This window comes from Leuresthes tenuis, unplaced genomic scaffold (genome assembly GCF_036924035.1).
Source record: "Leuresthes tenuis unplaced genomic scaffold, fLeuTen1.0.hap1 SCAF_24, whole genome shotgun sequence".
Classification (NCBI taxonomy): Eukaryota; Metazoa; Chordata; class Actinopteri; order Atheriniformes; family Atherinopsidae; genus Leuresthes; species Leuresthes tenuis.
The window spans coordinates 17,175,827-17,195,283 of NW_027325378.1; the positions used below are offsets into that span (position 1 = coordinate 17,175,827).

Below are 19,457 nucleotides of genomic sequence, written 5' to 3' on the forward strand. Positions count from 1 at the left end.
CAGCTCATGAATAAAACAAGACTACAAGTCACACACCATTGAACACCAATATTTGTCATCCCTCTCAGTAACTGTCCTGTTTATCTAAAGTCACACACATGGCAGCATACATAGCATATAAAAGCTTTGTCACCTTCTTCTTCTTTCTGACAGCCACTGACAGTTTCAACACAGAGCCCCCTCCCCCCTTGCAGAAAAATATCTGCAATGAATCTCGTCTGCGGTGGGAGGTAGAGATCTGTGGAGAAGTATTCAAAAGGGACATGGCTCTCATAGATCCACAACACTGGTGTAACTTCACGCACTTCATCAGGTAAGACCAAATCTGAGGATTGGTAATTGCTAATAACAGTCTCCTCATGACTTTCATGATGAAGGTTGTTTGGGCTGCAGTGATTACTTTTGTGATCCATTACTTTTGTGACATTTCTGGTGATGACAGGACTCTGATCTGTACTGAAAGTCTGATGTGTCCATCGGGAAGAAAAATGGCGAGGATACAGTTGCTTTAGATGCTCCTGCTGAACACCTACTCAAACCCTTCAGCCTCACAAACTGTGGCCTGTTTATCAGGTAGTCAATAATCCAGGTGCCATTTTCTGAAGCCTCTTGCATAACTGTAGGCTGTATTGTCTTAAACTGGAGAAATCAAAGAACACGATCCTCACAGTACTGCCTGCTTTGTACAAATAAGAGGAAGCTCGCTGAAGAAGGTAGATAATGAAATCTAGAACTTCAACCTAAGCAAACTGCAGTGGGTCCTATTTACTTGATTACATTTGTAACAGTCTCTCCAGGACTCAGGTTATTGTTGAAGAGGAGCACATAACTATTCCCCACAGACCATAATATGCTGGGGCTCACACCATCTGCACCTGCAGCATTGGTCAACTTGGTCATTTGTTTATGCACTTCTGAGACAGGCCCAAACATGGGTCAGTCAAGGTGCAACCCTCACTGTTGAATCATGAGGTAACCATAACATCTGTGCAGCATCTGTGAAAACATTATTCACCTGATTATTTTCTTTTTTGTGACTGTGGCTACAGAATAAAAAAGGTTTAAATAGACGATTCTCATCTTAGATCTGACATTATGTCATCTTTGTGGGTATGATGCCTATGACATGTATTTTTTATCACGAACTGAATCCATCAGTATGAAATAGTATAGTAATAGTGCAGTAATAATAGTATCTATATTTATTTGTGCTCTTTAAATGTCTCATTCATTTGTATTCCTGCTGAGACCTGCATAGCCATGCCCCCATTTTTACCACACATAACAGAGACTTGATTCAAGAGACAGACACAATCACTTCAGTTTAATTACTTTTGGAGGCATTTATTGCTGTGTAATCGGATTTGGTATAGTCCCAAAATGGATTATCCACAGCAGCATATACTCCTACTCCCTCTTTATGTGTTTAAGGAGATTTCAGCACAACATTGTTTGTGTAGCTGCGCCTGTTTTATTGGCTCTTTAAATAGTTTCTGCGTTCTTTAGTGTGAAATGCCACAGGCATTTTAAGAGTAAAATTAAGCCGTCTCCCTACATTTGTTGTCCAGTACGGCTTTAATTGGACAATGATGAATTAGAAAATGGGCTATCTGGAAACTCTACTGCTTTTACAAGTTACTACAGGGCAAATTTGTCATTTTGTATAGGAAAACTGTGACAGACAAAATACATCTGGACACTGAAAACCCACCTACATAATGATAATAGCTTTTGAACGTCTTATTATCTCTTCATTCTTAAGCAATGTTGTCTTTCTATCTGAGTGCTTTTTATTTGAAGACTTGGTTAAGGGTCTGTCAATCCTCCATGAAGGCATTTTCTGAAAAACACTTAGACTGATAGACTAATCAATCTCTGCCTCTTGCAGCTGGTTAGACATGTGTGGGTGGGAGAACAGTTAGAGGTTTGCCTCCTAAAGTCAGAGCTGTTTTCGGGAAAACCCCCATCTATATCTATCTTTATCCAGCTTTTTTTTAATTTCATTCCTTCTCTTCACCTCTGGCCACACATCCTTATCTTTTTTCCCCTTCACTTCAACTGCAGAGTCAGAAGGCATAGGGAGTGAGCGATGAGATCTATTTCTTGCACAATGATATGTACATGAATGTCTGAATCATCATCTGAGTCACTGAATTGCAAAAAGGATCCTGAGAAAAACAGCCACCTCCGTCATATCTCTGGTCATACATTGGCTAAGTTATTTTTCTCAGAGCTTTGATTTGCTGATTTCCAGCAACTGTGTATTTTAAATTTTTATTTTATTCTAGGAATGGTAAAATTTCGAAGACGAGCTGTGAAACACAATTACAGTGAGACAACTGCCATGTTCAGTTCAATCAAGTCGCCCAACCCTTGCAACTTTAGGTCGTATATCCATACCCTCTAATACAACCTTTATGAGCACCCTCTGAACTAAACTGTTTAATAATCTACAAAGTCCCAATAAGTAGAATGAAGGGGATGGATGGCACCAGTACATGCAGTTGTTGGAACCCAGTTCCTTGTTAGCATACCTTCACTCATTTCTCCAAGTTTTGAATAGCCATTGAAAAGCCAATAGCTTTGTTGGGACTTAAAAATCCAAACTACTCGTTTAGGGTTAGGAGAGATCATGCTTTGGGTTGTTAATATCTTGGTAGTGAGAGCTCAAAGTGAAAAACTGCACATTTTCATCATCCGTATTTGCCATCTTGGCTAATATAGTGCTAGGGGAGAGACAGATGACCAATTTTCAGCCAGTAGGAAGTTAACTTTTAAGCACCCATAGCAACAATAAAGCTAAAACTTGTGAATAGCAGCAGATTTCTATCAAGCTTTGACACATGCTTTATGTGTCATGGTGTTGTTTGGTGTATGAGCTTATTAAACTGTTGTCTTCTCCGCATTATTGGATGTGTACTCAGAGGCTTAGCCTAATATCTGGTAGCTAGCAAGACAACGGGGGTCAAATGATACAATCTGTAGTTTTAGTAAGTGCAGAATTTGTTGTGTTCACTTTGAGGCAATACTACCCCGCTTGAAAAGTAGCCTACAACTAAGCAAGTAAGTACATGGTGCACTACAAGTCATAGTGATTGTTTTAGTTTTCTGGCCCAAAACTCAACTATTCTGGTTTATTCTCTTGATAGTTATTGTCTGGTGATACCCAAGCAGTATCATATGAGACTAAAGAATGAGGCCAATGTGGAAGTGATAAAAACTCCAGTTCCTTTAAAAAGGGTATTTGTAGTGGGCTGCAAGGGAATCCACTTCCCTCAGACTCTGTTGTTAAAATGTCCAATGTGTCAGCTGAATGGACATCCTGGTACATAAAACCGATTTGTTCTTTACATACCTAAAGTAATGTTAAAAAACTTCACAGATTGAAGTTACAAAGGCACCACATATGTCCAATGGGAAATACAAAACTAGAACTGAAGAGAACTGTTAACTTTGCAGTCATGGCAGGTGTTATTTTTAGAGATGAATTTGCACTGTTGGCTTGATGTTGTAAGCCTGCAGAGTCTGGTCAGTTTTGCAATGAAATTCATGATTGCAAACCTACCAGCATCAGTCTTAGGCTAAAAAATACCCAGACTTTTTCTTTCTACATAGATGACATGGGCAGTTTGATTTTGTGTTTTTACTGAGCAGTCAGACTTTCACTTGGAGGGGTACAGGTAGACGTGTCTTCCTTCCTTCTTGCTGGCTAGCTAAAGGAAATTGCATAAAACAGGGCCGTAAATCAAGCCTATAAATAGACAAGTTTTTTTTTTCTTTCACATTCTGTTTTGGTCTACCTGAAGTGCAGGATGGGTGGTGTAATGTCCGGGCTCTGTTTTTCTCATTTTAGTCATACTCTGTTGTTCTAGTTTCGCTTAGTAGTCTCTCAAACCTGAGGAGAATTGAGAGGGATTTTAAAAGAGCTGGAACAAACCATCTAACCTAAAAGTGATCTATCTGTGTGACAAATTAAACTTGATGTTGTGATAAAACAACTTTTAATCAAAACTGGTTATTTTGTTCCAAACTGGAATGGGAAACACAGACTTGCTACCTTTCCAGGGACTTGTGTTTGAACTTTGTTCATATGTTTGTGTGGAATGTACTGACTTTCTCAGGACCATTGATGCAGGTGATGAGAAGGTTGCTGAAAAAGGAAAAGATGGAACTAGAAACTGGTGAGAAGGATCAGACTTGGAGAGCAATAGGAGTCATGTTTAAACAAGCATTGACCCCTGCAGAGCTTCCTCCATTTGACAAATGAGCCGTGGCTCCCTGCAGTGATTGCTGATGGCCAAACACTCAGCCAGTATGACTGTTGTTGTGTGAAATGAGCCGGTCCAAGCTTGTTGGGGTGCAGAAAAGGCTATGGATAGGCCACCAAGAGGCTGTGCATGCATTTATGTACTTGGATCATTTACTTCAAAAGACATATTGATTTTCCAGCCTGAACAGTTTACAGCTTTCAGAGCAGCAAGGTTTCATGTTGTGTACATAGCAACAAGAGGAAAGTGCTGTTGTTCTGGAGTGTTAATGGCACATATGAACTATAGTGGTGAGAACCATATGCCACTCTAAAGTCATCAAACATGTTTTTTTTTTTAGCTGAACCAAAGAGCAAGGAATTCCCCATTTATATGAGGCCTCATTCCAGCTGTGCCGCTTGAAAGTTCCAAAAGTAGATTAAGAGAATTCAAGAAAAAACAAAAAATTGGACCAAAACCTAAAAAGAAATATTAGGTAATATTAGGGGGAAAAAAAAACTTTGTATTGACTTGAATTAAATTTTATTCTTCTTTAATACATATTGTGATCGCATACCTTCTTTTCACATAACAGCAAAACTGATGTTTTCAGTTCAATGTTGTCATATTTATTTGTGAATAAACACAGTATCAACAGAATAACAGTAAAACCTTTGTTTTGTATGCTTCTAGCCATTTCCTTTTCCTCGAGAAGTAAAGTATACAACTATTTATATACAGTATTTGCCTTTAGGCTTTGATTTGTCACACCATTTGTGTAGTTTATCTTTGTACTTCTGTACAGATATATTCAGAAGTTATTGTTTGTTTTTCTTTATTTAGTTTATCTCCCAACCATTTAACACTCCTGATGCATCTAGCTGCCTGTTTCTTCTTAACCATATCTACTTATTTTGCAGCTTTTTTTCCGGGGCCTGGAGGCTTAATTAGATATTACGGGATCCCTACAAAATCCATGAACTTCACAACTGAGTGAATCCACATCTAATGTAGTCTTTTATCCATTCATGTCTACCAAACCAACCGTTGTCTTACCCACCTGCACCGAAGATATGCAGACAGGTCATGCAAACTGTCTAAATCTTATTTCTGAGATTGTATCCCATTACTGTGACCTGTAGGATCTTTATTTTTTCATCAAAGTGCAGGAGATGGGCTTTGAGAGTTTTGTCAGCAGCATTTGGGGAGAAAAATATTGTCAGGAGACTGGTGCATGCATGGATGGGTGCGAGAGGGACTGTGAGGACTCCTGCACGAGCAGCCACAGGACTGCTTTTAGACATGAGATGAATCAAACAGGAGGCTCTGCCGTCGCTGCTATAAATGGACGGATTCATTTTAATTCACATTCTTTTTTCCTGTCAGTTTATTTTGCAGACAGAGGTATAGACACAGAGATCTTGAAATGGTCGCTTTTTATTCTGCCCTTTGGGTTGTATTGTATGATTCTCTACTTTGTGAAGGGACCAAGTAATTGCAGCATCTATGAATCAACTCTTTATATTCACATAAGAGTAAATAGAGACTAAAAAAGCAAAAACTCCTCTTATTTAGATCTACTTTAAAGCACAACGTGCGTCTAAAAAGACATGTACACATGGTGTGCTCCAGTTATTAAACAGATGTTACAAGTTACCTTTCAGATCCATAAACCCTTCGTTATCTCATCTTCAGTATAATGTCCCAGGGCAGGAGTAGAAAACAGTAAAGGGTGAAATCCTACATGATGGCATTGTATTCAAATTAGACTCAAATCACTGGCACAGAGAGTAAACTACAAGCAGTCTCAGTATCTGATTGCACTCACAGAATACACAAATCTGTCTGTATATAATGCATGTATCTGGGTGAGATGGTGTGAATCAGCTGGGAATCTGATCAAACCATGTTGTTTTACTTTTTCTTTCCACTCTCCCCAGCTGATTATTGTGTGTGGAAACATGTCAGTTGCTGTGTATTACATCTGGAAAATAACTTCAAACTGGGTTTGACTCCCCACAGTCTTACACGCTGCACTCTGATCTGCCAGAAGGCTCTGATACATGCATTTTTCACACGTCTTTCTTTCTCTCTGCTCATTTCTTCTTTCTCTCACCCCCCGAACATTCTCTCTGCTGTCTCGTTCTCAAGTTGTAGCCGGTGGCATTCACCGCGTCTTCGAAAGATCAGCTCATATATTATCACTGAACAATCTAAAACCTGCAGCTGATAGCCTACATTGATATGACTCCCTGTACCTGCAGAGCTGTACCGTTTTTAATGATAACCATTGATGAGTATAAATAGCAAGAAAAGGAGACATTTTCTTAGCTAAGATAGCTTGTCTTTTTAACCTGCATACACTGCACTCTATCTATCAGTGATTAAAACGCACAGTATATCATGCTGCAGGATTCAGTTGATTCGCAGCTCTTTAGCAAAGGTCATTCTAAACAATGGATACAACTTGACGTCAGAGCCTTTTTTTAAACGTGTATGCTGCAGGTTGAAACAGTCTTAAAAAGAAGTTAATGTAATAATGATCCACTGCTCCTGGTAATGGCTTCTGATTTCTGTTAGTGTGGTAATTATGTGTGTATGAGTTTTACATAATCATCACAATGTTATCTTTTATGTCAGAGACTGGCTGTTAGGACTCACATCTCTGTTTGTTTCTGCTTGCAACACAGCCCTCCCATCAGGCTGTCCGACTGTTTGTGGGATTATTTTGGCTCGGATTGACTTGCGAATCTGCACACGTCTGCCCGAACACCTGACTGACTTGAGTTGTATGCAGCCTGACAGAAACTTCTCAGGGCTTCTATGATAGCACCATCAAGCAGACACTGAAGGTTGTCTGCAGCTCCAGTCAATCAGGTTTAATTAGTCAACAGTGGAAGATGTTTTCAGGATGTGCTTCATTTTAATTTGCTTCGAACGACGGAGCTCAACATGTCAGGCTGCAATTTATTACTATTAACAATAATTAGCTGATTATATTCTCTGATGACTGATTTCAAGTCTCAGTAAATGATACTTGAGCCCAGAGAGAGAGAGATTCATGTGTTGTAGGACTCATGCTGCAAATTCACACATATGAAAAGGTGGGGCTGTAAAGTTAAAGTTTGGGTATTTTTACATGGAGTTTTTCTTTCAGTGAATTTTTCTTTTCCAGTTCTACATGAGATTTAATCTTGAATAAATTTTATGATATTTCACGAGCTTCATACATTTTTCTTGTGACAAAATTTTATTCTTCAAAAAGCAACAATTCAATATACCCCCATTTATTTATGATTTATGATCAATTAATTTGACAATGAATAAATTAATAAAATAGTGTGATAAGAGTATGATATTTTCCACTGAAATACAGTCAATTTTTGACCACTGGCTGCCACTGTTAAAGGTGCTCATAAAACAATGATGGGATCCGAAAGGATTTCACACAGCATGCTTATGAGTTTTGCTACTTTCTTTTTTATCATTAGGTTATGTTGAAAACGTAAGTAATCTTGTACAGTTTTACATTCTCACCTCTGAGGAAGTGATTGACTCATGTCGTTAAAAAGTGTTTCATGTCATGGACAAAGTAAGATTAGCTGACTGCCAATTTCTCAGTAAATTTGAAACACAGTATCTTAATTTCATTATGTTTGCAGATTAATGTATCAATATTTAAAACACCAACTAACATATATCCTTTATACTAACATTCTGTAAGCAGATGTTTCATTATTATGTTGTGGTTATTGTCATTTCCCCTCCTTCCTGCAGTTGTGTGGAAATGCCCTCTGGTTACTGGACCTTATTTTTGGATAGAAATTATAAAAAAGAGCTGCTCCGCTCTTGTCAGAAGTTGTTGTGGGATTATATGTCCCAGCTGTGGGACAGAGGACCACGTAAAACTCCAGCATCATCATTATAGAAAATCAGAATTGGGGCCAGATGTATAAGCAAAGCATTCAAAACAGTTTCTTCCTTGGAATGATAGTGATTTGCTTTTTTAAAAAAATAATTTTGACTCACATTGTAAATTTTCCCAATATGCTTTTATTCACAGTAATTGCGGGTCTTGTAAAGCGCAGCTGTGTGTGATGCATAGTGACTGTTGAAGACCTCGCTAATGAGACTTTTTCAAAAAGAAAACAAATAGTTGAAGATTGCTCTGATTTTTCCTGGCACAAGGTCGTCTCCCAGACTTCTGCTGGGCTGTTTAAGAAAACAGGAAATGTACCATGATCCATTTGTACGGCCGTGTCACCCTCTTGACCATCTCCAGACAGGGCACTTTGCTCTGAACTTACAGAGTTGATCCTTTGTTACCTTTTATTTCTTTAACATCAGCAGTTCTAGTTCTGTTTGTGAGAGAGCTGAGACCACAAAATAAAACAGATTTCCTTTTCTCTGCCTGACTGATGTGTGTCTCCATTTCATACCTAGTAAAACTGTGCTTCTTCCTTACTATTGCTTTCATTATCATGCCTGTTTACATGTATATACAATGTAAACCAATGTATTGTAAAAACAATAAACAGTCTTGATATGCAAATGAAAAATTAGGGGAGTGTCTACTTCCAATCATGCCTAATAACGCGGAAATCAGGTTTGTATCTGTACACGCACCTTCATAAATTTGGCGAAATAATGCCTATGCACAGTTTTAGTCATGAATCTGCAAAATATTATGCATCTGGCCTCTGGTGTAGTGTCGAGCCTGCTCTAGTAGGACCAACCAACACAGAACAAGTAACAGTTTGTACTGGTGGAAAAGTAAGCAATAATAATTCACTAATAATCAATAATTCACCGTACACTGTTAGAATAATATGCAGACAAAAGTGCCATTATGACAGCTATGACCTGATAGTGGCTATGTGTCCATACACAGCAATATTCTGATTACCGACTTCTGAAAAAAGACAATATTCCTTATTTATTACATATATTACTAAGTTTCGTTGGAGCCGGTGTTGCCAGGTGTTGTGAAAGAAACAAACAACCTGATCTTTGAAAACAAGCCAAAAACAAGCAATGGTGTTCTTAAAAAAACTCAAATTTCACCCATAAGAAGCAGATCTGGTAGCTCTGGAGGTCAGAGCATATGTTGCAAAGCAGCAGTTTGTGAAGCAGAGACTGGCATGCTGCACCTATAGCTTGATTTTATTATTCTGCCCGTGTCTCATTCAGAGCGAGGTCTTAATTGGGGTTAATATCAGCATCTTGCTGTGCAGGTTATTGCTGTCAGTGATACACGTCGAGAAGAAAAAGTGCACTCCCTAAAATATTTCACTACTTCTTCGCAGTTTTGCTGTCGCTCATGACAAGACAACTCACAGCTGTGAGAGTTTCAAAGATATCTGGGAATCTTTGGCTTAGCTTTATACCTTCGATCTAAGAGATGGAAAGTTATGGCTATTTTATTTGGAAATTCTAGACCTGTTACTCAATATGCCGTTCATCTGGTAAGAAAACAACAGCTCCTGAATGTCATGAGAAAAAAAAAAGAAACAAACTGGACTCTGAGGATAAAGAATTCAGTTTGGAGAAAGACGGATTAGGACTTGCAGAATGTGTTCATCAAAGATGAGCTCTGAGGTTGGATAGCTCCAAGGCAGCTCTGAGCAACCCTGCTGAAACAGAGAGTAAATGGCATTATATCCCTGGTCACATGATGGATTATGTACTGAATCTCAGAGGATTGGGTTAATACTAGCTAAACTGCAGTGGTGTTTTTTAAATGATTTTGTGCCCGTCAGAGAGCCACATGTAGTATAACTAATATGACTTTAAGTCCCATTAGGAAATCATCCACCCCTGCATGATTTCAGTTTCATAGCACGAACTGTCCCCGTGTTTTGAAATGTATGCTGAAACTATAATTAGGTTTTCTTTTGTCCCATCTTTTCCTCCTGTCTGTCTCCACAGTGAATACTACCTCTTCACCCTCTGCACAGAGAATAAGTCCAACGCGGTCAACTGCTACTGGCCTAATCCGCTGGTGGAGAGCTACATCATCCGCATACACAAGCACTTTTTCTCTAATTGCACCATGGAGCAGGTGGAATGGGTCGACCCGCCAGACGACACGCTCACCATCCTCATCCTGGTCCCGATTTGCCTCACTTTGGCCATGATTGCGCTGGTGGTCTGGTGCAGCAAGCGGAGTGACCTCTTGGCTTAGGTCCCGAAGACGGAAGAGAAAGACTGAATTCAGGGTCCAGATCTCTTCCCTAAGTCAATACTGTACACAACAAAGGAGTGCAGAGTACTGTTTATGAACGATCCCCTAAATGGCACCGTTAACCATCTGAGCCTCTTCTGGAAATGTAGAAAGTAATGCTCGGCAGTTCAAAGGTCACCTAACCTGTTGAACTGTTTAACAAGTATCTTTAACATATGACTATGGAGCTACAGATTTGACGTGCAAATGTAACATAGAAGTTTCTGAAGTATAATATATAATACCACTTTTATGTCTATATGGTAAATGTAGAGTAACAGCTAACAGCCAGATGACTTAGCTCAGCATGACTGGAAACAAGAGGAAACAGTTGGCTTTATCAAAAAGTTGAAAATATTTTATAATAATAATGATGATAGTAATCAACCACAACCTCTAATGCTCCAAAAAAACACACACACAGTTTCTTACACACAAGTATTCTGGAGCATTAGTAGCTACACAACAACCACAACATTGTTTGCTTGGATTAAACAAAAAAGTCAAATCTGTTAATTATTATTAGTTTTAAAGCGCCTCATAAAGCCAGTGGAGATGCTTACTTCTTGGCAGAGCCATGCTAGCTGTTTTACTGTGATTGCAGTCTTTCTGCTAAGCTAAGCAGCTGCCGGCTGCACTGTAGCTTCTTGCGTTGGGATTTATGTAACTCCGGGCAAGATACCGAATGTTATTTCCCAAAATGCTATTCCTTTGAGGCGCAAAGGATGTTGTTTGAGAAGCCGTCACATACTGGGGTGATTTGACCTGCGGGACATTTCTGGTATGTGTCTCTAGAAGCTCTTGAATCCAGACTTTGGAGCTTGGGGATTGTTGTCGGAGCACTGTATCATTGCTGAAGGCCAAAGTACCCACCAGTCAGTGACTGACTTGTATACTGGTGGGAAAAAAAAGACTCAGTGAGGAAGCTGTTTTGAAATATTTTTATCATCACACTGTAATATTGTCTGTGAGGAAGCCAAATTTGGACTTTGTACTGTTTCAAGGAATATGAAGTTTATTCTTACTGGGTTACTGAATGGACATTCGCCACTGGAAAGGATATACTGCCCAAAGACAAGGCAACACTATGGTCATGGGACTTGAATTTAATTTGTGACTGCCTGGGCCCAAGCCCACTGTTTTGTAGGAACTTATCAGATATTGTTGTAAAAATACTGTTAATACTCACAAAGAGGCAAAAATGATGAACTGACACTGACACCTCATAATGTACAGTGATGCTCTCTGTCTGTGCTGTCTACTGTATATGTGCTGCCTCTCCAGTGTTGTCAGAGCAGAAAGAAACACACACTGATGCTTTGAACCTAATTTCTTAAGCAAGAGGTTTGACTTAACGTACATGCTTGTTCTGTTCTTTGATTAATTCCAGCCAGCTACAAGGCAAACTAAACCAAACACTGCTTTTTATTTTCCTTTAAAGCAACACAACTCTGTTTTCAGCTTACACCCAAACATACCTTGCCTGCATGTACAGTGGTATTTAAAAGTTTCAAAATGGGACCTGTGAAGCAGAATATCTTTACCCTGGAAGGAGTTTTCAGGGACCTAAAATTGTTTTGCGTATTTCAGTGTGGATGAAGTACAAAAAAACCCCAACTCTGATAAAAATACTTGTGTACATGTGGATATGGAATGATCAAAATTGTTAATCTACGGAAACTGAAACTCCTCAACAAACGTACTTTGATTAAACCTCAAGTCTCTCTTATAACATTTGGTTGCTCGTTTATTTTGTGAACAGAAATCAGTCAAGATGTGCACACTTAGAGGCATCTCGTCTGGCTTCTTTGCAGCATGCCTTTAGTCACCTAATGTATAATGTCTGAAATGTATTTATTGATTTGCCTAAAACCAAGCCTGCATGACACCATTTAGGTTTGTAAGGTCGCGTACAGTGTTAGAATACAGCAATGTTTTATGGGCCATTGTAAGAAAGGATTATAGAGCTGATGGGGTGGAGATGATATCTAGAGAAAAAAAATCTCTTGACCAACCAGATGATTAAAGTCATATGGTTGTGAGACATAACTTGAATATATCAAATATTGAAGTGGTGAATAGACACAATTTTACAAAAAAACAAAACAACCCATAGCTGCATTCATTTACAGCTCAAAACATAGCAGTTTTACAATAAAGGTTCATAGGTTGTGAAGTCAGTCCAAAATTGTTAAATGCCTCCTTTGCTTTAAAAATGATGGTGTAACATAACATAAACGCGTGTAGCTGTCTTCAAAATACATGTTTACAATTCTTAAATTCCCAGAAAGATTTGTATGGAAGGTATGACTGTTGGCATTAATGTTGTTTAATGTCACACAAGAGTTTCAGAACCATCATCTGACACAACCTTTTCAACAATTCTTTCACCTTTTGGCTTTACTGTTTAATAGGATTGGTTTGGGTATTAAGGGTTTCAAAATAAAATAAAACAAGGATTGCAGGTTTAAGGTTTACAGTACCATCACACGATGTAAATACTGGCTACGAAAAACCATAGTACAGCGTAAGTGTTACCATATCACTACGTTTGAGCTTTCATTGTGATGCTGCTATGTTCTAACCTGCGGGAGTGAACGAAAAAGAAGAAAAGAAAACACTAACCACCTTAAAGTTGCAGAATTGGGTCAACATCCTCACCATCTGAGTTAGTAATGAGGAAATGCTGGTGATTTTCATCCAGAATAACCATATGATCATTCATTCAGCATTCAGAGTTTGAAGAGATACTGAAACAAAACTACATATTCGGAAGAAAACAACATGAATCACATAGATTTATGACTTTAATCTCAGAGCCACAGACTCTCAGTCACAGCTCTGATTATTATCACCTTTTCACAGAAACCGATGCTTGCACATGCAGTACAAAGTTTTACCTTCAGCGATCTCAAGGCTACCATAAATCTGTTCTTATATTGCCAGCATTAACTCAAAGCCATGAAATTAAAAGTTTAAAAATGCAGCTTTTTACCTGGTTATCAGATTCCTTTTTCAAAATCAAGTGTGTGAGACTGTATGTTCATGAATATCAGAAGGAATTGTTATCACTCTTGGTTTCAGATGTTGAAGGGGCATGTTAGGTTGAGGATGTGCATCTTGAGTTATTTACTGAAGAAAATGTCCAAATTAAACTCAAATCGGAGCTGAGCATGCTGTCCTTTTTTTTTGCTGTGTCTCACTGTTATCACACTGCTTCTTAAATATGTGCATTGAGCCATAGGAGAACGGACACATAAACCCGGAGCTGCTGACACATCCTATCCAATCTGCGCTGTGTCATAGGAGCATGAAATTAAGTTTCTCTCTACTTTCAAAGCCATATAGATTTCCTTCCATGTTCAGCAACATTACTTCAAAAAGTTACAGCTTCACAATTTCTATTACAAATAGCATAAGGCGATGAAATGTGAAAGTGTGAAGCTGAAATTGAGGTGGATCAACTTCAAACATCTCGTGTCTAGAATTTATAGATATCATCAAACTGCATGAGCCAAGATGCAAAAGAGTTGTCCATCCCTAAGAATTTTTAATTATTTCCTGTTTTTTTCACACAAGTTCACACAATTTTTTGTGGTCTTCATGACATATCTAAGTGATTCTTTAGTCATATAACCACAAGATTACAGTACCACTACTTAATCTGGTACCACATGTGTTTCTACAGTACATTGCACGGGTGTTGATAACAGCTTTTCTCCAGCAGAGTATGTCCTTAAAACATGCATCCACATTGTTCTTCTGCTCTTCATCTTCTCAGTCCGTTATGCAGTTTTTCTGAATAGATTCAGGCACATTCATAGTTTCCAAAATTTGGGCTCTCTGGGGTTGGGCCCTAATGGATTGGTAAAGATGATACAATTTAGGACACGCAGGCCTTATAGTAAAACCCTGAAACCGCCCGGTGACGGGGGGTGAGTCTATCCCAGCTGCCATTGGGTAAGAGGCAGGGTACACCCTGGACAGGTCGCCAGTCCATCACAGGGTAAAGATTCCACCACAGACACATCAGACACAGACCAGCTCTCATTTATTATGCACTGTGTTTTCAAAGGTATCTATAAATGAACACATCTTGAAATTTCACTGAGAACAACCATTATCTCGGTTCTTGGTATAACCCATGTTCAAATTTACAACTGCACCAACTTTCCACTGTGTCAACTCTGTTTAGATTTTTATTTTCAACAACTTTGGGTACCGGGTGTGTATCGAGGTGGGCTGGTGTTGTAGACGCCTCTGAACTTAACTGAATAAAAACACTCCTGTTGACTTGTATTGGAAGAGATGCATGCATACCCTAAACAACAGCTTACCGGACTGATCTGAAATGGTTCAAAATCAAGACATCAAATAATCACTTCGACAAATGCTAAATCCAGTGTATTCAATTAAGCAGATAACAGTGGTATAGACTAAAATGTCTTTGGTTGCATGTTGTAGTGATAGGTATGTCTTTATTTGTTTAACTACATCTGCCCTGATAAGTACCAGAACTACATGCAAACATTTTGCACTGAAGCAGTGGTGCTGCTACCTCATGTTGACTAGCAACATGGGTCTGAAGAAGGCTCTGACAGCAGAAGAAGGCGATGACGTCAAGAAGTATTGAAGACTTCTTGTCTGAGGAGATTTCAGTTGTAAAGAAGCAGCAGAAATCCATACTGGATCTGGTGGAGGAAGTGAAGGCTCTCCGGATCAAGAACGCAGAGAAGGACCGACATCTGGTGCACCTGGAGAGCCGAGTGGCGGAGCTGGAGCAGTACACCAGGGTGAACGACGTCTTTGTGACCAGGCTCCATAATAAACCCTGGTCATATGCCCGGGCGGTGACCGTTGACAATGGGGGGGGAGTCTGGTGAGCAGCTTGATGTCAACTCCGTGGAGCAACAGGTGGCTGCCTTTCTACAATCCAAAGGGACTGGAACAACATGGAGGCATGCCATCCTCTGCCCCAGAGAGATGACAGCGACAAAGAGCCGTGATCATGAGATTTGTTGACAGAAAACACAAAACCGCACTGTTAAAACAAGGAAGGAAACTGAAAGGATCAGATGTATTTATCAATAAGCATCTGACCAAATGAAACGCCAGAAAAGCACGCCTCATGAAAAAACAGGGAAAAATTCAACACACATAGACATCAAACTGTAAAATAATCATTAAACTAAACGGGACACCAGAGCAAGCCAAAGTGATGGTCATCAGGAACATCGAGGAAATGGACAAACACGAATGACTAACACAATCCGGACTAAGGTATGATGACTCATACATAACACACCACCATGATACAGTCTGAAAGAACTCATTCATCTACAACTGAAGATAACAGGGATATAATTCAAAGGATTGCTGATCATGAAAAACTGGAACTGAGACCATTCCAATACACTGAACATAATTTACTTGACTTGGAGCACGATATAGACCATATTAGACAATAATTTCAACGACAACTGCTGTTATTACACAGCTGAACAGTACAATCAGACCATTAAAACGGTCAGCAAATTGTCTATAATTCAATAGCAGAAGTCTGTATGCAAACTTCAATAATATAAAGGAATATTTAAGTCAATTTAAAAAAACATTTAAAATAATTGCAATATCAGAAACGTGGATCAATGCAGATAAAGGAATGGATTTTGAACTGGAGGAATATGAACTTAACTGTCTAAACAGGAAGAACAAGAGTGGAGGAGGAGTGGCTATGTATGTGTATAATAACTTGAATTATATAGTAGTAGAAAATATGACAACTGTCATTGATAACTTATTAGAATGTATAACAATTGAAATATGTGAAGAAAAAAACAAAAATGTAATAATCCGCTGTATATACAGAGCACTGGGCTCTACTATTGAAGCATTCAAGGACTGGATAGGGGAAATGTTTTCAAAAACCAATAAAAAAGTTGTTTTCATCTGTGGTAACTTCAATATTGATCTGCTCAATCCAAACAAACACAAAATGACCGACGAATTTATCAACACAATGTACAGCATGAGTCTATATCCAAAAATCACCAGACCTTGTAGAATCACATCCCATTGTGCCACTTTAATCGACAACATATTTACCAATGATATTGAAAATAATACAGTGAGCGGACTATTAATTAACGACATCAGTGACCACCTACCAGTGTTTACAGTTTATAACAGCAACTACCAGAGAAATCAGCCGGAGGAAAAACAAAAATACAGACGTGTGACGACAGAGGAAACTATGAATACATCTAAGAATGATTTGCTGGCACAAAATTGGGAAAAGGTATATGATGAAAGTAATATATATATATAAAAAAATAATAAAAAAGTAATATTGATAAAGCATATGAAACCTTTTTAAGAATATTCACATCATTATATGATAAAAATTGTCCATTAAAACGATACCACAGAAAACAAAAATACAAAGATTACAAAATGCCTGTAAAAAGAAAAATACATTATATAGAGAATTCATAAAACAAAGGACTAAAGAGGCTGAAAAGAAATACAAAAACTCTAAAAACAAGTTAACCAAAATTATAAGGGTATGTAGGAAAGAATACTATAGTAAAATATCATATTATAACAAAAGCAATACTAAAGGAATATGGGACATATTAAATGGTATTATTAAAAATAACGCTAAACAACAGAGTTACCCTCAATATTATATTGATAAGAATATTAAAAAGGACAATATGGACGATGTGGTCAACAGCTTCAATATTTTTTTTGTAAATGTTAGACCAAATCTGGCAAGAAAAATTCCAGATCCATTGTTATCCGAGGATTGGAATGATAATCTTATAGAGAGAAATTACAGTTCAATGTTCTTCACAGCAGTGAAAGAAAAACAATTTATAGATATGGTTAATAAATGTAAATACAAAACATCTACTGATTCAAATTAAATTGATATGACAGTTGTAAAAAAGGTAGTTGAGGGGATTTCTGAACCATTTACATACATCTGTAATTTATCATTCCAAACTGGAAAATTTCCTAACAACATGAAAATAGCTAAAGTTTTGCCATTGTATAAAACTAGGATAGACACCACTACAGAAATTACAGGCCAGTTTCTTTACTTCCACAATTCTCCAAAATTATAGAAAAACTATTTAAAAGCAGATTAGACAAATTCATAAACAAACACAAATGACTTTCTGACAGTCAATAAACATATGCTTCATCCTACGCCTTTTCGGTCATGTTGGTTTCACATTATTACTTTCTGTCTTGAGTATTGCTGTTTTGACTTTTCTCATTGGAATTGTTTTTTTTTTTTTTTATCAGTTTACTTTGTTGTTGTAATACTCGCACATGTTCGAAATAAACTGAACTAAACTAAACTAAAACTGCTGTGTGTAAGTTGCATATTGTCCCACTCTCTGGGATTGTTTCACTGCAGGTTGAGTAACATTCACAACAACGTAAGTATACTGTGGGCAGATTCCAAGGCTGTACACCAGAGTCAGTGGCCTCACAATTTAAACACAAAGAAGTTTTTGGCTTGAAGCTTTAATCCCTTCGCTACAAGAATGCGCCAGAGTAAAGACAGCTCTAGGGTGCAGTGCACGATAGTGTAAATGTAGAGAACTGTAGAGCTATGTCAAGAGCTATTTTTCGTATGGTCAACATGACACCACATCAATGCAACTGATTCACTATTTTAAATTTAGGCTTTTGAAATGGCAGAGTACTTTATGTTCTCATTTTTAGAGCATTGTCATGGGCACTGAAACGAACAAGATTTGTCTCTGTTACTACATCTGTCAGTGCTCTGTGCATTTGAGTATTTTTAATTATTTTGCTCTGGAAAATAAGTACGCTGCGCTGTGGATTTTGTTCTCCCAAAAACCCCCATTCATTGTCAAATAAAGGATGGATTTGCTTGAACTTAAAATGTACCGATTATACAAAGAAAGAGAAACAAATCTCATCATGTTTCCCCAAGACATCAGAACCCTGGGAGAGTTTACACACGCCTGTGGATGTGGCATATGTGTGTGTCTTTGTGCATTCAGACGTTATTCTTTTATTCAGACAACAGCATTATCCCAGCCTGTGCAAACAGTCATCCAACTGAATCCATGGCAGATTTGCTATGTGTCTGTGTAAACTTTAGAAACAATACAGAGAACACCAAACATGCAGTTTGAAATCTTATCATTACATCATATAAATAAACTCAAAGTCAAACAATGCAGTCATCGCTGTCTGTGGATGATGGTCAATGGTGTTGACACGGCTGTCAAACTCTAACCTTCCATTGGATGGATTGTGAGGCATAAAACTGGCAGCAAAGAACTCACTGACCACAATACAGCCCCCGTATCGTTACTCACTCCACCTAAACAAACACATGGCAAGATATCAGGCAATATTTATTCTATTCAGTACTGTCCAGGAAATGGCACAAGAGTTTTTGTTTCTGCTTGGTGACAAAACAACAGAGTTTAAAGATGCAAAACAGAGGAGACAATAGTTCACGCAGCGGTGAAGGAGACACAACGCAGTGCCACTGCCTGTGAGGATGGCTTTTCACAAAGCTTCGTCAGCCAGCATCTTAGACGCAGGAAGGATATTAAAGCTTTTTCCCAGAGTTGACAGAAGAATACAGGGAAGTGGGTTGACCCAATGGTTTTGACCAAAAGCGGCGCAGGAAGTGTGAGAGTGCCAGGCTTGCATGCAGACCTTTTCTTCAATGATGGGTGAGATGCTGGTAGAACACAAAGCGACTGGCTTTTCAAGGTTGATGTCAGTTTCTCGCATTGAAATATTGAAAGTACTCTTAACCAAAAATAGCTACTTAAAGTACAGTTCAGAGTTTTTATACTTGCTGTCTGTCAGTGATGGACATCACTGATAATTAATCCATTTATTTTCCCCCAAAACTCTGTGATATGTCTTATTTCTCAAAACCATGCCTGTTAGTTTTGCATGTTTGACACGGAATGTCTTGTTAG

At 38.4% G+C, this 19,457-nt stretch overlaps 1 protein-coding gene across 1 annotated transcript in view; it reads left to right on the forward strand.

Annotated features, from left to right (window-relative positions):
* LOC140284856 (receptor activity-modifying protein 3-like) overlaps positions 1 to 13,641 on the forward strand; it is a 35,546-nt gene extending 21,905 nt beyond the window's left edge. The window contains exons 3-4 of the mRNA XM_072378860.1: positions 154 to 313; positions 10,176 to 13,641. Of these exons, the coding sequence (XP_072234961.1) occupies positions 154 to 313; positions 10,176 to 10,431 (416 nt within the window). The 3' untranslated portion in view covers positions 10,432 to 13,641. The remainder of the gene's footprint in view (positions 1 to 153; positions 314 to 10,175) is intronic.
* The last annotated feature ends 5,816 nt before the right edge of the window (positions 13,642 to 19,457 follow it).